The sequence below is a fragment of the Seriola dumerili genome, unplaced genomic scaffold, assembly GCF_002260705.1.
Source record: "Seriola dumerili isolate Sdu_G_001 unplaced genomic scaffold, Sdu_1.0 BDQW01000081.1, whole genome shotgun sequence".
Lineage (NCBI taxonomy): Eukaryota > Metazoa > Chordata > Actinopteri > Carangiformes > Carangidae > Seriola > Seriola dumerili.
Window position 1 is genome coordinate 3,730,097 of NW_019174336.1, and position 18,254 is coordinate 3,748,350.

Below are 18,254 nucleotides of genomic sequence, written 5' to 3' on the forward strand. Positions count from 1 at the left end.
TAATCGTTCCACCTCTATTTTAATATGAGCCGAAGTGGCAGATACACAGGGACTTGGTGTTGTATTCAAGTGCTGCATTAAGTGCTGAGAATCCAGCCAATACAAATTTTGTTTCTTCATCTTTGAGGCCATTTTCTTGACATTTCATGAAGATCCTTTTAACCTGGATAGGGATCGTGAATATCTTAAAAGCCGTGCAGTCCTTCAGGTGGCATAGATTATTCTTCTAGGTTTTGCAGCCAATGATACATGCTAAGGACACATTGTTGAGGTGTTGCAGCATGGACTAGAATAGCACGTAGCAGTCAGGGCTACACAGACAACAAAGGGGGTTTACAGTAGAACCATCAGAATCATCCAGTTTTGGCCTGTTGTTAGCTGAAAGCTGCTGTCTGGTGTGATGAATCCCTGCCCCAACTGAGTATTGAGTTTATACTGACCAGCTTTTATTCATTCCAGCTCCCGGTTGCAATTTAGCTCATTAGCTCTGTGAAGAAATGTGGGTTCTTTGGCTCCAACCAGCTATTGAGCTTTAACTCTTTCTGCCAAGAATCATTCCTATCACTAAAACTTAATTCCGCTCACAGACAGTACTCCCAGGAAAGAACACACACACACACACACACTAGACTTGGAGAGGAGTGTTACTGCAGTCAGGCCCCTCGGTATCAGGTGGAAATCTTATCTATGCATTAATCATCTTAGGAAAGGCTGAATCCTGCTGTTCCTGGTCAATACACTGCAGGTGGGCGGCAGGAGGAGGAGGAGGAGAGCGAGACAGTGGCAGAGACAAAGAGAGACAGAGAGCGAGAAGAAAAGGGCACACTGGTTAGCAGGAGCCCCGTCCCAGAGTTAAAAGGTCAGAGAGAATCATCACAGCAAAACACCTAACCTCAACTCTCATGGTCCTCCCTGGATTCACCTCAAAAGTACAACTGGATTTTCAAACATTACCATAGCAACTGATGAAAGTGCACCTCATGGAGACTAAATAACGGTGGCATGAAAGAGCTACAGGCCTGAACATGTGGGAATAGTTTGACTTAGAGTTGTTGTGATACCATTTTTTTCCTTACGCATTACAATACATGTGTATTGGCCAATACGGCGTAACAATCCAATACCATTGCGTTAAAGTTACTACCCCTGTATGGATGTGATAGTGCTGTTGTTGCTGTGTGGCATGGCTCAGGTTAAATATTTAGTAAAACATGAACAGATACGAGAATGCTATAGAATCTTTTTTTTTTTTATCTAATTTGACTTTTAGTCATAAAAAAATAAATCTAGGAATAAATAACAATTCCTATTGTCCGAACACCATTGCCACACAATTAAAGTCTTATATACTGTACAGTTGCATTTCTACTGGTGGGACTTTCCAGCTGTAACTGCTGACATGTTGCTAACAGCTAAAGTTACACGATTTAACAGAAATCAATTCTTCTTCGACACTATAAAACAGTATTTGCCAATGGCTACACAGTGCAACTTCCTGTGTAGACTAATGTTTTAGAGCAACGAGGGAAGACTTGATTTCCAGGAAAATTTCAGTTTTATCTGGGTGTGAAACTATTTTATCTGGTATGAAACTAGTTTATTAATAAATTGAGTGGTATCCGATTGGTATAGACTCGTGTAATCGCTGATACCTGCAGTATTTTAGGAAGTATCAGAGGCATTCCTCATACTAGTGTCAGTATCAGACAACTCTACTTTGACTGTTTACTACGACTATGACTGGTAAAATGGATTCATAGTGTTTCATCCCTAGGTAGAAGCTCCTGTAAGTATCAGCGGCTCCATGTGAGACTCTTCCATCGGTCATTGTGTGTTTTTCAAACTTATTTCAGGGCTGCAGATTCAATGTTTCATCCCTGAGCGCAGTGTAGCTGCAGTGTTCCTGGTTTAACAGTGCCGTGCTGGACAGGTGAGGGGTGTGTCTACAGTGTCTGTGGTCAAAAGAAAATTAGCAGGTTCACCCAGGTGTTGTGTTTACATCACTGCCGATTGGAGCCAGAGCAGAGAAACACCCGCGTCTGCTGCAGTCGAGTCATTTCTCCCAGGAGTGGATGCAGATTGTTCCCTTTTCCATTGCTGACAAAAGCCTGACATTAGTGGGTCTTAGTGGGTTTTTTCAACCAGTGCAAAAGTATCATTACAGAAGCCCTCTGTGGGAAGATTTGAATTAGAAGAAATGGGAACAATTCAAACTGTACATGGATGAAAAGGGATATGTGAATCACCACAGAGGCAGTATTTCCCAAACTAGAGGTGGTGGGATGATTAACAAGATCTGAAGAAACATTTCTGCTGCACAATATTCTGTTTGTTTTTTCAGACTTTCTCAAAACTAGCTTTTTTCTTATTTGAAGCTGGATAGTTTTACTCAGGGCTGATTTTTGGACATTTTGGTGCCCTATACGAGACATCCCCCTGTGCCCAACAGGGGATTTCATATTTTCTTTACAATTCAGGATATGGTATGGAACATAACCTGTGTATGTACTGGATGATTCTGACAATATTCCACATGGTCTTTGTCTATACAAGCGTCTTTGACGCCTCCACAGACAGTCCCTGTCATCTCTGTACTGAGCTGCAGGTATTGAGTGTCAGACGTTCACCTCCAGCTGTCCTGACCACGTTTTATCGTCCTATCCTATTCTCCAGCTCACAATGCAGCCCTTAGACCTGCGTTAAAATGTGTGAGGCAGTTTAGATATGTTTTACAGCTAAAAAGCGCTGCATTAACAAAATGTAACCTGCTGGTTTCCTATTATGTTTTATATGGTGGTGTCCTGTAATAATATCTGAAAGAGAATGTCAGTGTGGCTCTTTTACAGAAAGGTCTGACAGACACACTTTCTGCTGTTATTTTTCACCAAACCGCAGCACTTTAGAGGTGTGTAAAGTGCTGCTGTAAAATGTCACTGAAACAGACACGACTGTATCTTTCACTGCTGCTCGCTGCCATATAATGAACTGAAATTGGCTTTTTTTTAAATTATTTTGTGGGTCGTTCGCTCACTGCGTTATATGAATGGGTGATTCCAGGTGGAAAACATCTTCTGAGTCTTTTCTTTAACTCGCCGAGTTACATGACTGGAGCTGAAGATGCCTCTGTGCACACAGTAGGGTGTCGTATCTCCATAATGGCTCTTGCCAGTGTAAATTGTAATATGATGTTTGTAAGGAACATAAGTAACCTGTTTATATTTTCACACAGCAGTGCGAGCAAATGAACAGCACAAACATAACAAGCAGCTTATAAACAACAGGCAGTAGTTTCGATTAATGACATGAAAAATGTCAGTCCCCAGAGTCTGACTGGAGGCTCTTCTCAGCATCAGGTGTTGCGAGCAGCGGGGTCTTAGTTTTTTTTTTTTTTTTTTTTTTTTTTTTTTTTAAAAAGGGCCCATTTTTTATTTTTTTTTTTTTTTTTTTTTAAAAAGGTCCATATTTTACACTTTTTCTGTGTTTTATTTGAAGTGTTGATCGATTTTAAGAACCAAAAACCAACTCAGTGTGGTTTTACATCTCCTCTCTTAGGATTCTCTCTGGAGCTCTCGTAACAACAGGTCAGTGAGCCAATCAGAAGAGAGGAGGCTCTGAGCCTCTCTTCTGATTGGCTGACTGTTTTCTTATTGATTGAATAAAAATATGTCAGATTTCAGGTAAACACTCAGAGAAACCAAATCCACCAAAGTTGGATAGTGGGTCCACGTGTGGTGAGTGTTTCGTTGTGACATCACAAAGTTTCTGAATACAGGCTGTGTGCATTTCTCTGTGGACTGAGCGCTTTGATACTTTCATAGTATTAATATAGAACCTAGACCTGCTTTATAATCAGAAAAAGACATGGATATATTTCACTTGAATGTAACGCTCACTTCTGTGACAAATAAACAGTCTGAAAATGAAAAATTAGCCTTTAGTTTAACTGCCTAACATTTTACAGACACAGGAACACATTGCTTGGCTTTAAGTAGTATTAGTATTTCATATTTAAACCTGACAGGACATGGATGCAGCATCAGACAAAGAAGCTGTACACACAAGTGTAGTAAACACTGAAAAAAAAAATATTCGTGTGCACCTGTTGCTGCCATTATTTTTCTTTTTTTTCCTTTGTTTTTGTTGATTCATTTATCTTTTTATGAAATTTTTACAAATGAATAGCAATTTTGAGAAAACTGAGGCCTTCGGTGTATAATAATGACACCAGCAGATAACAACCCCACGTCTGTTATTTCCATTATGAGTCCATCAGTAAGGAATCAACTTGGACTGACAGTGGAGACGTGAAATAATAAAGCTGCCAGCAACTCGAGGGACACCGGCTGCATTACCAAAACAATAAAGGCTGCTTCCTCTAATTACCTCTGCTCACTCCATCTTTGTTTACAAACTGATTTATGAGTCAACAAATATCCAGGGTCTGCCTACGGGATGGAGAGAGATACTCATTACTGTCACAGCGGCAGGGGAGCGTCTAATGTCTACGCATCTGAAATATCATGACGCGTTCAGGGAAACACCTGACTGAAGAGTTTACAGTGCATTTAAAACAAGTGACGAGCTCAGACAAGTCTTGGTATTTGATTTGTAACAGAAGCTTTTACAAGATGCAAAGATTTCCGTGTGTGCACGTGGAGATGTGTGCACTCTAACGGCTCGATCATCAGAGCAAAAGATCAACAACTGTGTTAGAAAACATCTACTTCCTTGATAAAAAGCCAAAGGTAAAAGCTTTGGACATAAAAACTAAAACAGACGTCAACTACAACTCCCAAGATGCATTTCCATGAAAGATGTCCAATCACAGAACTTAAAATTGTACCATGTTTTCTCCTAACAGCAAGCTGAAGCTATAAGATAGAACAAACCTCTCTGTGCCTCTGACTGGCTTCTTCTCCATCACAGCAGTAACTAAGCCTCTTGGGTATTGTAGTGCTTAGAGCCATCTGCCACACAGAGCGGATTTTTCACAACCAAAGTTGAAATAATCAAAGCTGATGGCCACAACATTAAACTTTAGCACTGTTAAATTATGCAGGAGGCTCCAGTCTAACATTCACACTTCCAAACACATTTCACCCGGACTTTAAAAGACAAGAAATACAATTATGAGGCTAAAAGGATTAGTTTACATTCAGTTTGTTTTTTCGTTTTAAACTAAAAATGAAAAAACAGAAATAATATAATGTTACACTTGGCCATTCTATCCTTTGAACTTTCATTTTGAAATATTTACCTTTACTTGCGTGCCACCTGACTACCTTTCTCCAGTCTTCGATTCACAAGGAAAAATGAAAATAAGGAATTTGCAAACACCAAAATTTCTTCCAATTTGATGTTCTTGTATTTCATTTTTTAATTCTGACAAAAAAAATGGAATAACATGGCATCTAAATATTTCTCTCAAACTCTGTGTATTTGTTACTAAATACAACAATTGAAGTTTTAAAAAATATATGTTTCGTACTATTTATTAAGAGTTTAAAACATAAAAGCTTAAAAAGACTGATCCACAAATTTAGTACAAATCTTAACCAGATTTCCAGAAAATCAGCAAAACGTACACAAATTAATCCACATTTCCATCCACTACTCTGATGCAACTTTTGAGGTAAATAGTTGATGGTGCTAATTCACCTTTCAGGTACCAGTCAAATCTCAAACAAACAAAACTGATGTAGAAAATATAATGGAAATTCATTCTCCATGTATATGATTTATTCAAAGTCTCTTTCCACTGCACTTTGTCACATTTAGCTTTTATCGATGCACCAACTCCACAGTGTAAAAACCATTAAGACTTTTGTTTCATACTAAAGCTTGTTTTCTGGTGTTTCCCCTCAGGTTTTTTATGCACAAACTGAAAATGTGCACAAATACAGGCGGATGGAAACACACTTAGTAAATTAGTGGAATTATGTGACATCAGCTTTTTTCCTACTGAGCCCCGCCCACTCCAAAACAGTGAGAAAAGCATAAAGAATAAACAGAAATACAGAAATTTCATATGTAAAATAACCAAAGCTGTTCTGACGTTGGCAGAAAATTGTGTTTTCCAGCAAGAACCCAACAAACGTAGTAAAAAGCTGAGTGAGAAAATATGTTTAGGATCTTTAAACATTCCATCTGAAGCTGAACATGTCAATCCAAAACCATGGGTATTAATCTGCTGCTATAACAACCTCCGCCACCAGATTTTAGAACAAGGCTGCAGGGACTTGATCCCATTCAGCCACAAGATCATTAGGGTGGTCCCAACACTGATGCCGGGTGCTGAGATCTGGCTCACAAGTCAGTGTTCCAGTTCATCCCAAAGGTGTTGGATGAGGCTGAAGTCAGGGCTCTGTGCAGAGCAGTCAGGTCAGGTTTTTCCACACCAGAAAACCATTTCGTTATGGAGCTGGCTTTGTGCACAAAAGCAATGCCATGTTGAAACAGAAAAAAAGTCTGTCCAAAATATCACTGTAAGCTTCAGACCATCAAAAACAGCCGCAGACCAAAAGTAGACAGAGACTCCACATTCTTAATTCCTTATTAACCCTTAGAAATCCAGGCTCATACACTGCAACGTTAAGTTTTGCTTGGTGAAGTATCATGACACACACACGTGCACGCACACCCACGCAGACTCCAACTACCAACACACTGCACGCTAACTCTTGATCACTTATACACACATGCACACAGTACGCAGTCATTTGCCTTAAGAGCACAAAGGTGCAGCGCTTTGCATGTGCGGGCTGATAAAGGACTGTGGCTTTGGAGGCTGCAGACACCTCGCATCTCAGCAGCTCCTCCAGCAGCCCTGCACCGGGCTATGACTCATACCTCCTGCCTTGTACTGATGCTGGAACCGACAAGTAACACGGAAACGCACCAATAAACAACAACCAAACAACCATCTACTTCATGCACGAGCCGAGCCTGAAGGGTGCTCCGGGAACATCGTCTTTCTTTTCTGTTTGGCACTTACCTTTCTTTGACGTTATTGAAACAAACTCAGATCCTGCTCTCAGGTGTCTGCTGCTGCTGCTGCTGCTGCTGCTGCCTGGCCAGTTCGTCTCCTCCTCCTCCCCCGAGACGTCGCATCTCTCCCACGGTCCTGATCGGGAGGAAAATCCGCGCAGAGATCACCGAACCTGGCTGGAGCTCGGTGTGACGGCCCGGCGGAGAGTCTGATGTGGGGGCACACTGAGGAAGACTCGGGCTTACCTCTGAGAGTCCAACGAGTCTGATGGATGTCGCTCGGCTTCTTCCTCGAGGGGTGGAGGATTGACGCTCTTGCTGCGTTCAGGGACAGCCTGGAAACTCCTATTTCTCAATATAAGAAGCACTTCTGATGATTCAGTGCTATTACGGAAGCGGTAATGCGTTCACAAGGGAAAAAAATCAGCTCTGTTTCTCTGAATTAACGGGATAATAAATAGATCTCGTTGATTCCAAAAAACAGGATTTTTTTTCTTTTAAAAAAGCTTCTCAGAGATTTATTTTATTTTGTTTTATTTATTTATTGTTATTATTTTTATTATTATTATTATTTTATTTATTTATTTTTAATAAACATTAAATCTAGAATTATCCCGTTAATTCAGAAAAATAGGATTATTTTCTTTTGAGTGAATGCATTACGCTTCCGTATATTAAAGAAGTAGTTTTATTTTTTATTTTTGCACAAAAAAAAAATTATTTCTTCACAAGAATGCGAATAAGACTATTTCTCAGAATGTCGATCTGATTCTCCCTTGCTGGACTGAAAGTAAATTCAAGGTCAAATATGTTTTTTCTCATGCCACTAAAACAAGAACAACTTTGTTGTTGTTTGTTGTTGTTTATTAGTTGAGAACAGCATTCTGGTCCATATGGCTAAGCCTACAACAAAAATAAATACACATAGGCCCATACATATACATACAGTACATATAATAAATAAACCTTAAACCCTAAATTCAACAACATATAATTTAGACATATGGAAAGTTTTAATTTAGATTAAATTATTAACCAAAATTAGACACAATCGAAAATGTAAACCTGATAATTCTCACAGCATTTGAAGGTAGCGTCGTATGGTGTGTAGCGGCTACACATTTATCTAACCTGGAAAGATTTGAACCCACTGGGTCCTAACGCCTGCATTTTTCTTGCTCATTCACTTTGGCCTAAATGTTCAACAGGTGGAAACAATTATTTTACATGATGAAATTGAAGAGAAAAGAAAGGAAAAGAAAAGAAAAGAAAAGAAAAGAAAAGAAAGAAAAATAGCTGCAACAGATGAAGGATGGTCTTTTAAAAGCTCCACAATGAAACTGTGCAGCTGTGAGTTAATCACACAGTAGCTGTTATTTTCTTTACAGAACATCTAATCATCTTATTATAAAATAGACATTACATTTTCTTTCAACTCAAAGCACTGGATTATTAACAGTAAAAGGAAATGTGAATAGATGCTCAGATTTACTGATGTGTGATGTATGGATCCAGTATGCACTATGAGAATATCATTAAATATGTTTTCATATTGTTATGAAATACAAAAATGTCCACCAAACTGAGGTTCAAATGAAACTCGGCTGTGAAAGAGATTTAGCAGGTTCACATGGAAACAAAGTAATAATAACAAAACATATTAATGAAAAAAAATCAAAATTGTGCAACATGATCCAAAGATAAATCTCCAAAGACGCCTTCACTGGATATAGGTTGCTAGGGAACAGCTTGATTTCCTGTTACAGCTTGAAATTAGCAAATACTGTAATAGGAATCAACCTTGGAACTGTTTTGACTGGATGTTTTTTGTAACGCACACTAATGAACAAACCAGGCGTGTCTTGAGTCTATGATCCCTCAATATTACCATCATTATGATTATGATTGTATACTTCCACACACCTGCTCAGTCCTTGGGTTGCATTTACCTGCCTTCGCTTTTGGCAATTGATTTCCTGCTTCGGAAATGAGTGCCATAACGTTTCAGGAAAAACAAAAACACAAAAACTCACAACACATATAAAAACATGATCGCTGTTTGCCCAATATTAATGAAAATGTGAGCCATGTGAGTCATATATTTTGAAGTATATGACTCCCATACAGAAATGTAATATATGACATGTCTGACATGTGATATGATAGGTCTCTATATCAAGAGTGATGTTTCTATGAATTATGCTTATAAGGGAATATATCATTATCACATACTGTATATACATCCTCTGGATATATGGAGATATAAGTTTCTAACATATACAAGAAAACCTATAGAAAAATTTGTATATGTACATATATTAAAACATCTATATTATGAATCATGGTACATGGTATAAGATGTTGTGAGCATATATGTTTACAATATATCAAAGTAAATATATATTCAACATATATATTTATTTTATTAAAACAACATACATATGAAATTCTATATGCTTATATATGTTTTCCTCATTCATTTCTTCCCATTCTGGGAAAGTGGTCTCAGACTTTTGGAACCCACTGTATATAATATCAATAGATATTGGAAGGCTTTGGGATGGCTTTATATTTATCTAACATACAGTATGTCTACAATATAAGCATACATGTATAAACATACATATTTGTATGATCTAGATATATAGGCCTACGTCAACATATGGAATTATTCCAATTTCTCATAGGGTCAATAATTTTAACATGTTTCTACTTTACATATTTCATATATGGAAATTCAATATATGTGCTACATATATATTACATTTGCATATGGGCTCCCTCAGCTTAGCATATATGAAATTTGACATTTATGCAATTTAGCAAAGTAACTTGAATGGAAATAAAAGCATGTGGTGATATTATATTTTTCTTAATGTCAACAAACCCCAAAACCATCAATGAACTGATTCTTCAAACAGGCATTGTACGTGTATCCAAAGCCTGATATGTCTTATTCCTCTGGGTCCTGGAGCTCCATCGTTGTCCAAAAACTATTAAAAGCACACCAGTGAGCCACACTGTCGCACTGAGCGACATGTTCCTTCATTACCATGAACACACACTGTGGTTTATTTTGACTAAATCCCACATACACTCTCCTGCTGCTGTAAATAATCGCTAGAGCACCAAATATGTATTAATCCACTGCTGAAAACAAATGCATTATTTCCTCCTCATTGTGTAAGATTTGAGAAAAACTACAGTGGCCAGCTGTTTCAGGAAATAACTGAGCCATTATATCTGTATATTTGTGACACATTTTTTTAAAGATTTTTGTCTTCAGTTGGAATAAATGTGCTTTGTGCTGAGATTCACACACAGGGTAGAAAAACTAAAGCATTGTTTTTTTTCTCTTAAGAAGAAATGTAAAATAACACCAGCCTAGAATCTAGAGTAGGCTACTGTCTAATGAACAGTTTCTTTTCACAACTGGCTAATACTTTTAATTTTAAACCATACCTACTTACTGGGCACCAGTTAATCTTTCAATCAAATCTCATTGGCTGCGTCTTAGTTGTCATGGATACCACACGCCTCTGCAAACATGTTTGATGGGAAAGCAAATGCTCTATCAACTCTTGAACACGCATACACACATCTTTGTTGCAAGCATATAGTGATAGTGACATAGTGTATCTGCGGGTCTGTGCTGTATTTATGTGTGAGTGCGAGTGTGTGTGTGTGTGTGTGTGTGTGTGTGTGTGTGTGTGTGTGTGTGTGTGTGTGTGTGTGCTCGCGCGTGTGTGTGTGCGCGTGTGTGTGCGTGCTCATGAAGATGTCAAGCTGGATTCAGGATGAAAGTTTTACCACCACAACCTGTTGCCATAGAGACATGAGAGTGGATTCAACATGTCATGTTTCTCTGGTCTAATTAGTCAGGAAATGTAGAGACTGTGGCATCAGAGCCTCATTTTAAATCAGAATCAAAGAAGGTACCGAACAAAAGAAGAACTGGTAAACTGTAAATGTAGATGACAAGAGTTCAGAGAAGTAGAGCAACATCACACCTTCTAATCCATCATTTTGTAAACGATGAGGTTAGAACTTCTGTCACAAACGTAATGTAAATGAATGTAACACCCAGCTTTGAACTTGCAACATATTCCTTCATCTCTCACATCTACCTGCAAAAACTCACTTTTTGTATTGTATCTATCAATATCCTTAAGACTTGCTTGAACTGACCCTGAACATGAACATGAACATCTGAGCCACATTTTAATCCATTCACCAGTTGTGGGGACATTTCAGTCAGAACCCGAAATGTGAACCTATATGGTGGCACAAGGGAAAAGTCAGTAGGACTCACCGTCTGGAGACAATGAGTATCTATACAAAAGTTAGTGGGCAACCCTTCCAAGTTCTTGACATATTCAAGTCTGGACCAAAGTTACTTACTGACTGGCTTTGCTGTGGCCTGTAGAGTCACGCTGCCAGCACGGCTAAAAAACATTTACGTTAACCTGCTAGTTGTGATTATACATAAGAGATATGTAGACCTTCTGTTAGTAACAACATGTTGCAATTGGTAAAAAGAACTACAAAAATGTCAAGTGCCAAATAGCAGCAAAGCCACCATTACTGGTTGTGCAATGCAAATAAAATAAAGTATAACTAGATAAAAAAAAAAACAGCTAGAAAATCTAACTCATTAATCAGTCAATATTAATAGGTAACATTATTTAAAAAACAAATTTAGGTTAGTAATGAGGATAATCATCTTGGAATAGTGTGGAATAGTGGAACAGTTTCCAGAATAGTGTCCAGTCACTATATTCTTCAACAAAAAAGGTGGTAAAGTAAGGCGGGAAATTTCAGAGCACCCTTCCAAACTCTTTTACATCCCATTCCATCCTACCTAAATCCACATTACATGATCTTTAAGGAAGGCACCAAGATTAATGTGGTCAGCATAGATGACTTTATGCTCCATTTTTCAAAGTTAACAAGATCATTTTAGATACTGAATTTACTATGATGAGCTTGGTGGTAACCATAGTCCTGTTGGTCCCGCTGATATTGGCTCCCCAGTTGCTTAGCCTTGCTAATGTTAGCTTTATGCTCCTCAGTAGCTCAGGGCTGCTTTAATGTTAGCTGAAAGCTAACACTAGAGCTAATGTTAGCTTTATCTGTCTAGCCGTTAGCTAATGTTGGAAAGCCAATAGCTTAGCTTTGAGGTTTCAATATCTCTGTATCCTGTTAGCTTATCTTTTGTCCAGGTAAAGTGATAAATCAGCAAAACAAAAAAGTTAACATCAGGAGATTTAACAAAAGCAGAAACAGAGCTGACAAACCAATGAACTAAACAAACTGAAGAAATTAAACATGTGAGGACTATAATGGCCACTAAATGAAAAATATGCCAAGGGGGACATGTGGTGGTGAAATACAGATATGACAAGGAAGCCAAACCAAACTGAGGAGGAGTGGAACAGTTGAAAGCTCTTACATTTGCTCTTTGGTTTACAGGCTGCAAGGAAGATCATGAAACAAACAAAAGAACCAAAGTAAAGGACCTTTCCACTCTAATGAGTAAATCAGTCCCCAAAGCAAAATCAACAAACATTATAATGGACAAGAAGTCTAAAAGTGAGTTATTTTATATCCTGCTATAGATTTAAATAAAGTATAATATCAGTTTTATATACCATATCTGTCATACAAGTACTCTCAAAGAATCTATTACAAAACCTTTTTTTTCTATATGAGAATATAAAGACACTGTTCATTATTCATAAAATATAAATGAAGTGTGTAGAACACATTTCATAATATTGTGATTATTTAGAATATGATCATTGTCTCCACTATAGGCTGATGTGACAAGGTTCTGCCTGAGGACACAGTCATGGGGAATTTGAACTGAGTCACAGCTGCTCCAAACAGACAAAACTTGTAAAAACTGAGAGGACTGGCTCAATATATCCGTCACATAACTTTTAGCTGTGTACTGTAAGGGATGGGTGTTGTTATGTTGAACTTTTCCGGTTTTATGCCTCACACTCTTCATGATGTAAACAGGAGCTGTAAACACATGGTGCCTCTCTGAAGTCACTCCTCTTCCTGGAATGGATCAGAACATGATAGCTCCTCCCACATCTTCCTGCTTTCCAAAAAACAGACAGTCCCATTCAGTCCAGATGTTTCCTGCTTCCCGCCTCTTTCGCAGATCTGTCCGTGTACAGATGGGTGTAATCAACATGATGTAAAGGGAAGCCCCATTCACTGCAGATCAGCAAATGAACATGAAGAAAGGGAACCAAGCTACAGTTTGGATCAGTTCACATTTCTTATCTTGTATGTGAAAGTGAAACTATTTTACATCCACTGTCTTCTCTGAGTTGAAATGGCGCAGCAACAAAACCTGATGGATCGGAAAAAACTTTGCTGTTCGATCTGTTTGGATCTACTGAAGGATCCAGTGACTATTCCCTGTGGACACAACTACTGCAAGAACTGTATTAACAGCCACTGGGACGAAGAGGATCAGAAAGAAATCCACAGCTGTCCTCAGTGCAGACAGACCTTCAGACCGAGACCTGTCCTGGTGAAAAACACCATGTTAGCAGATTTAGTGGAGGAACTGAAGAAGACTGGACTCCAAGCTGCTCCAGCTGATCACTGCTATGCCGGACCTGAAGATGTGGCCTGTGATTTCTGCACTGGGAGAAAACTGAAAGCTCTCAGGTCCTGTCTGCAGTGTCTGGTGTCTTACTGTGAGCAGCACCTCCAGCCTCACTATGAATCTCCTGCCTTTGAAAAACACAAGCTGGTCAACCCCTCCAAGAAGCTCCAGGAGAACATCTGTACTCGTCATGGTATAGCGATGAAGATTTTCTGCCGCTCTGATCAGCAGTGTATCTGTTATCTCTGCTCCATGGATGAACATAAAGACCACAACACAGTCTTGGCCTCAGCAGAGCGGTGTGAGAGGCAGGGGGAGCTTGTAACGAGCCGACAGAAGATCCAGCAGAGAATCCAGGACAGGGAGAAAGATGTGAAGGTGCTTCAGCAGGAGGTGGAGGCTACCAATCGCTCTGCTGATAAAGCTGTGAAGAACACAGAGAAGATCTTCACTCAGCTGGTCCGTCTTCTGAAGAATAGAAGTTCTGATGTGAAGCAGCAGATCAGATCCCGGCAGAAAACAGAAGTCAGTCGGGCCAAAGAGCTTCAGGAGAAGCTGCAGAAGGAGCTTGTTGAGCTGAAGAGGAGAGACACTGAGCTGGAGCGGCTCTTACACACAGAGGACCACATTCAGTTTCTACATAATTACCCCTCATTGTCATGTCTCAGTAAATCTACAAATGCAGCCAGCATCAATATCTGTCCTCTGCGATACTTTGAGGATGTGATGGCAGCTGTGTCAGAGGTCAAAGATAAACTACAGGACATTCTTAGTGATGTATGGACCAAGATCTCACTGACAGAGACTGAAGTGGATGTTTTACTGCCGCCAGCAGAGCCCAAGGCCAGAGCTGAATTCTTAAGATATTCACAACAAATCACACTGGATCCAAACACGGCAAATACACGGCTGCTATTATCTGAGGGGAACAGAAAAGCAACAGTGATGAGTGACAAACAGATGTATTCTTGTCACCAAGACAGATTCACTGACATGTTTCAGGTCCTGAGCAGAGAGAGCCTGAGTGGACGTCATTACTGGGAGGTGGAGAGAAGCAGATACGAAGTTTCAGTAGCAGTCACATACAAGGACATCAGCAGAACAGGATATGAAAGTGGATTTGGAAATGATGATAAGTCGTGGGCTTTAGAGTGCTTCAACAACAGCTATGAATTCAGACATAACAGTATTATTACTTTTATCTCAGGCCCTCAGTCCTCCAGAGTAGGAGTGTACCTGGATCACAGAGCAGGTGTTCTGTCCTTCTACAGCGTCTCTGAAACCATGACTCTCCTCCACAGAGTCCAGACCACATTCACTCAGCCTCTCCATCAGGGACTTGGCGTTTTTGGTTTCAATGGGGATGGATCTGCTGCTGAGCTCTGCAAGTTTGAGTAGACAGAAGTTTAAAGGCAGTGAGGGGCGTAGGTCAGAGATTCAACTTGCTTCATGATTCACTAATTGTTGATTTGATTTAATTACAGTTATTGCTTTTTCTTTTACTTTGATTTATGTCATTTATCATTAAATTCAGGAAATATGAGCCACAACTGCATAACTATTACCTAAACATAAAGCCATGCAAATGCATCTGTCAGCAGACATTACTGTGGTTTTGGCTCATGAAGTACTTCAGGGAGGTTTTGCATTGTTTGGATACTGCAGCTGTTCCTCTTTCTCTGGAAAGAATATTATGAATTTTTTTTTAATAATCGTTAAAAAAAAAAACTTATACTGGATTGATGAATGTTCAGAGTTGCTTCTGTCACACTAATAAACTCTTTCCTACTACAAAGTATTGGTTTCAGGTATAAACTTGGAACTTGAAGGGCACTTTCAGCATAGCAAAGCCATAGTGCAATTATTGCACAGATCAAATGAACATTTGCACTTTCATTGTGGATTAAAGTAAGATTTAATGTGATTTTTTAAATATAAATCTGATTGGATTGTGTACAGTTATCACAATTAATAAATAAACTTAATATTGACAGTTTGGCCTCTTGATCATGATGTTCACTCTGGATTGCACTTCATACAGAACACAGACAACTTAAAGCAAACAGCTGCCTTAAAATTGTGAGTTTACGGTTTGTTGTACAGTTTTGATGAACTTGTACATTATTTGGTTACTTTCATTTTATTCAAAAAAACAAACATGCTTTTAGAAACATTTATCTGACAGCTTAAGATTCTGCATAAAAAAGCAGTGTAATGCATTGTTTAATACCCAACAGTAGTTGTAATTAATACAATATTAAAATTAACTTTTGATATTTAAGTACAATTTGCCTTTTGAACGTATTGCCCTTTTATTATAGTATAATTTTTTTTTACTGATTTATGTATTTATTTATTTATTTATCATATATGACAAATAACCTATGTTATCAAGATGGTCTCATGATAAATGTGATGAAATGTACATAACATGGTAACACAGAAAGTTTGACGTGCTCATTTGGTTTTTACAAAAATAACGACGTTCAAAAGGTAAGTGGAACCTTTGTTGATGTAGCAGATCGGAATGTTTTGGTGTAGCACTTGAGAACACGGAAGTGAAGCGCTGCGCCTGTTTGTGTTTATGTTTTCGCCCTCGCCCGGATCGTCAATACAATCTGACTAAAACCATGGCCGTGAGCGCCGTCCACCTGGAGTCAGACGCCTTCCTCGTGTGCATGAATCACGCGCTGAGCACAGAGAAAGAAGAGGTGATGGGTTTGTGCATCGGAGAGGTGGAAATCAGCCGAATCGTCCACATCCACTCCGTCATCATCCTCCGCCGCTCGGACAAGAGGAAGGACCGGGTGGAGATCTCCCCGGAGCAGCTGTCAGCGGCCTCCACGGAGGCGGAGAGGCTGGCCGACATGACGGGCAGGCCTATGCGGGTGGTCGGCTGGTACCACTCCCACCCGCACATCACCGTGTGGCCCTCCCACGTCGACGTGCGGACCCAGGCCATGTACCAGATGCTGGATCAGTGCTTCGTGGGCCTCATCTTCTCCTGCTTCATCGAGGATAAGAACACCAAGACGGGCCGGGTGCTGTACACCTGCTTCCAGTCCGTGCAGGCGCAGAAGGGCTCCGAGTACGAGCGGGTGGAGATCCCGATCCACGTCGTGCCCCGCGAAGCCATCGGCAAGGTGTGCCTGGAGTCGGCCGTAGAGCTGCCGCGGATCCTGTGCCAGGAAGAGCAGGACACGTACCGCAAGATCCACAGCCTGGCGCACCTGGACCCGGTCACCAAGATCCACAACGGCTCTGTGTTCACCAAGAACCTGTGCAGCCAGATGTCTGCGGTGAGCGGGCCGCTGCTGCAGTGGCTGGAGGACCGGCTGGAGCAGAACAAGCAGAGCATCGTGGAGCTGCAGCAGGAGAAGGAGAGGCTGCTGCAGGAGCTGGCTGCTCTGTGAGCCGGCAGGACACGGAGGGTGGAGGAGGACAGTCCAGAGACCGCTATCAGTTCTTTGTCTGTTGTTCGAGAGAGGGAAATGACCCACTTGTTTACTTGTTTTACCTTCGTTACTACTTTCTCACCTTAATGAACATCGATTCTTTTTTGGTACCTTACAAGAAGTCTTGACATTACAGTCTATGAAATGCCAGATCATAGTTAAAATTTTCCATCAGAAACTCCCGGAGCCCAGAACATGTCTTGTTTTGTGTGGTGATGAGTCCAGAACTCAAAGATGTTCAGTGTACAAATGCTCTCAAACAGCTTTAGATCCTCACACCTGAGAGGCTGCAACCAGAACACTATTGGCAGTTTGGAAAATATTTTTCTCTTATTAATCCATTATCAAAATTGTTGCAGATTACTTTTTTAATTGACGATTCATTGTTACAATTTTGTTATCCTTACAGCTGGTAACTAATGTCGGGTCAGATGTGTCCTTGCTGTAGTTGGCTTAGTATTATTTTTTGATCAGATAGTTCCTGATTTAAATAATTACTTTGAAAACCTGTTTGTATCTTACTGTGGTAAAGTTCTTGTAAAGCTCTTTTTGAGATGAGACAAAGAGTTTTTGTTAAAAGAAAAAGATTTGTCTAACTGAGGTATCAAAAGGTATTGGCATTTAATTATAGATTAAATCTGCCAATTTATTTTCTCAATTATCTGATTATTGCTTGGTCTGTAAAATATTTTTTTTAAAAAATGCTCTTCACAATATCCTAAAGCCCAGTGTGACCTCCGCTGGTTCTGTCTGACAAACAATCCAAAACCCAAAGACCTTCTGATATTTAATGTTCTGTCACATGAGATGAAGAACAGCAGCAAGTCACCACAACTGGAAGCTAAAAACTATGATGATGATGATGTTTGACCTTATTGCTTTAGAAATAAATTCATCCTCTCATAACTTGTGCACACAGTATTGAACAGTTTCACATCATATCCAGCGCTTCTTCCAAGCTGCTGCTGGTTTCCATTGATTTCAGCAGAGTAAAGATTTAAAGCAGAAGTTTCAGACTGTGTCACTTACTCTTTTAATACTGTGTCTGTGCTTAGGGGGACAGCGCTGCAAATGATCAGGTAATATTGGATTTATAGAATTTATCTGATCAAATACACTACCTGGCCAAAAGTAAATGGTCACCACAGTCCACATTTGTTAGTGTGCTTTGACCTCGACCTGTT

At 39.7% G+C, this 18,254-nt stretch overlaps 3 protein-coding genes across 3 annotated transcripts in view; 2 read left to right on the forward strand and 1 right to left on the reverse strand.

Moving 5' to 3' along the window:
* The window catches only part of LOC111221141 (ras-related protein Rab-27B-like), a 68,788-nt gene extending 61,573 nt beyond the window's left edge, over positions 1–7,215 (reverse strand). Inside the window, exon 1 of the mRNA XM_022744481.1 lies at positions 6,995–7,215. The gene's annotated coding sequence lies outside the window, so the exon portion shown is untranslated. The remainder of the gene's footprint in view (positions 1–6,994) is intronic.
* A 5,932-nt stretch (positions 7,216–13,147) lies between these two features.
* LOC111221079 (E3 ubiquitin/ISG15 ligase TRIM25-like) lies at positions 13,148–15,600 on the forward strand. The gene has a single exon (XM_022744402.1). It carries the CDS (start codon positions 13,337–13,339, stop codon positions 15,011–15,013), a length of 1,677 nt encoding a protein of 558 aa, XP_022600123.1. The 5' UTR covers positions 13,148–13,336; the 3' UTR covers positions 15,014–15,600.
* Positions 15,601–16,174: 574 nt separating this feature from the next.
* Positions 16,175–17,719, forward strand: brcc3 (BRCA1/BRCA2-containing complex subunit 3). The gene has a single exon (XM_022744403.1). The coding sequence runs from the start codon at positions 16,246–16,248 to the stop codon at positions 17,026–17,028; it is 783 nt and encodes a 260-aa protein (XP_022600124.1). The 5' UTR covers positions 16,175–16,245; the 3' UTR covers positions 17,029–17,719.
* The last annotated feature ends 535 nt before the right edge of the window (positions 17,720–18,254 follow it).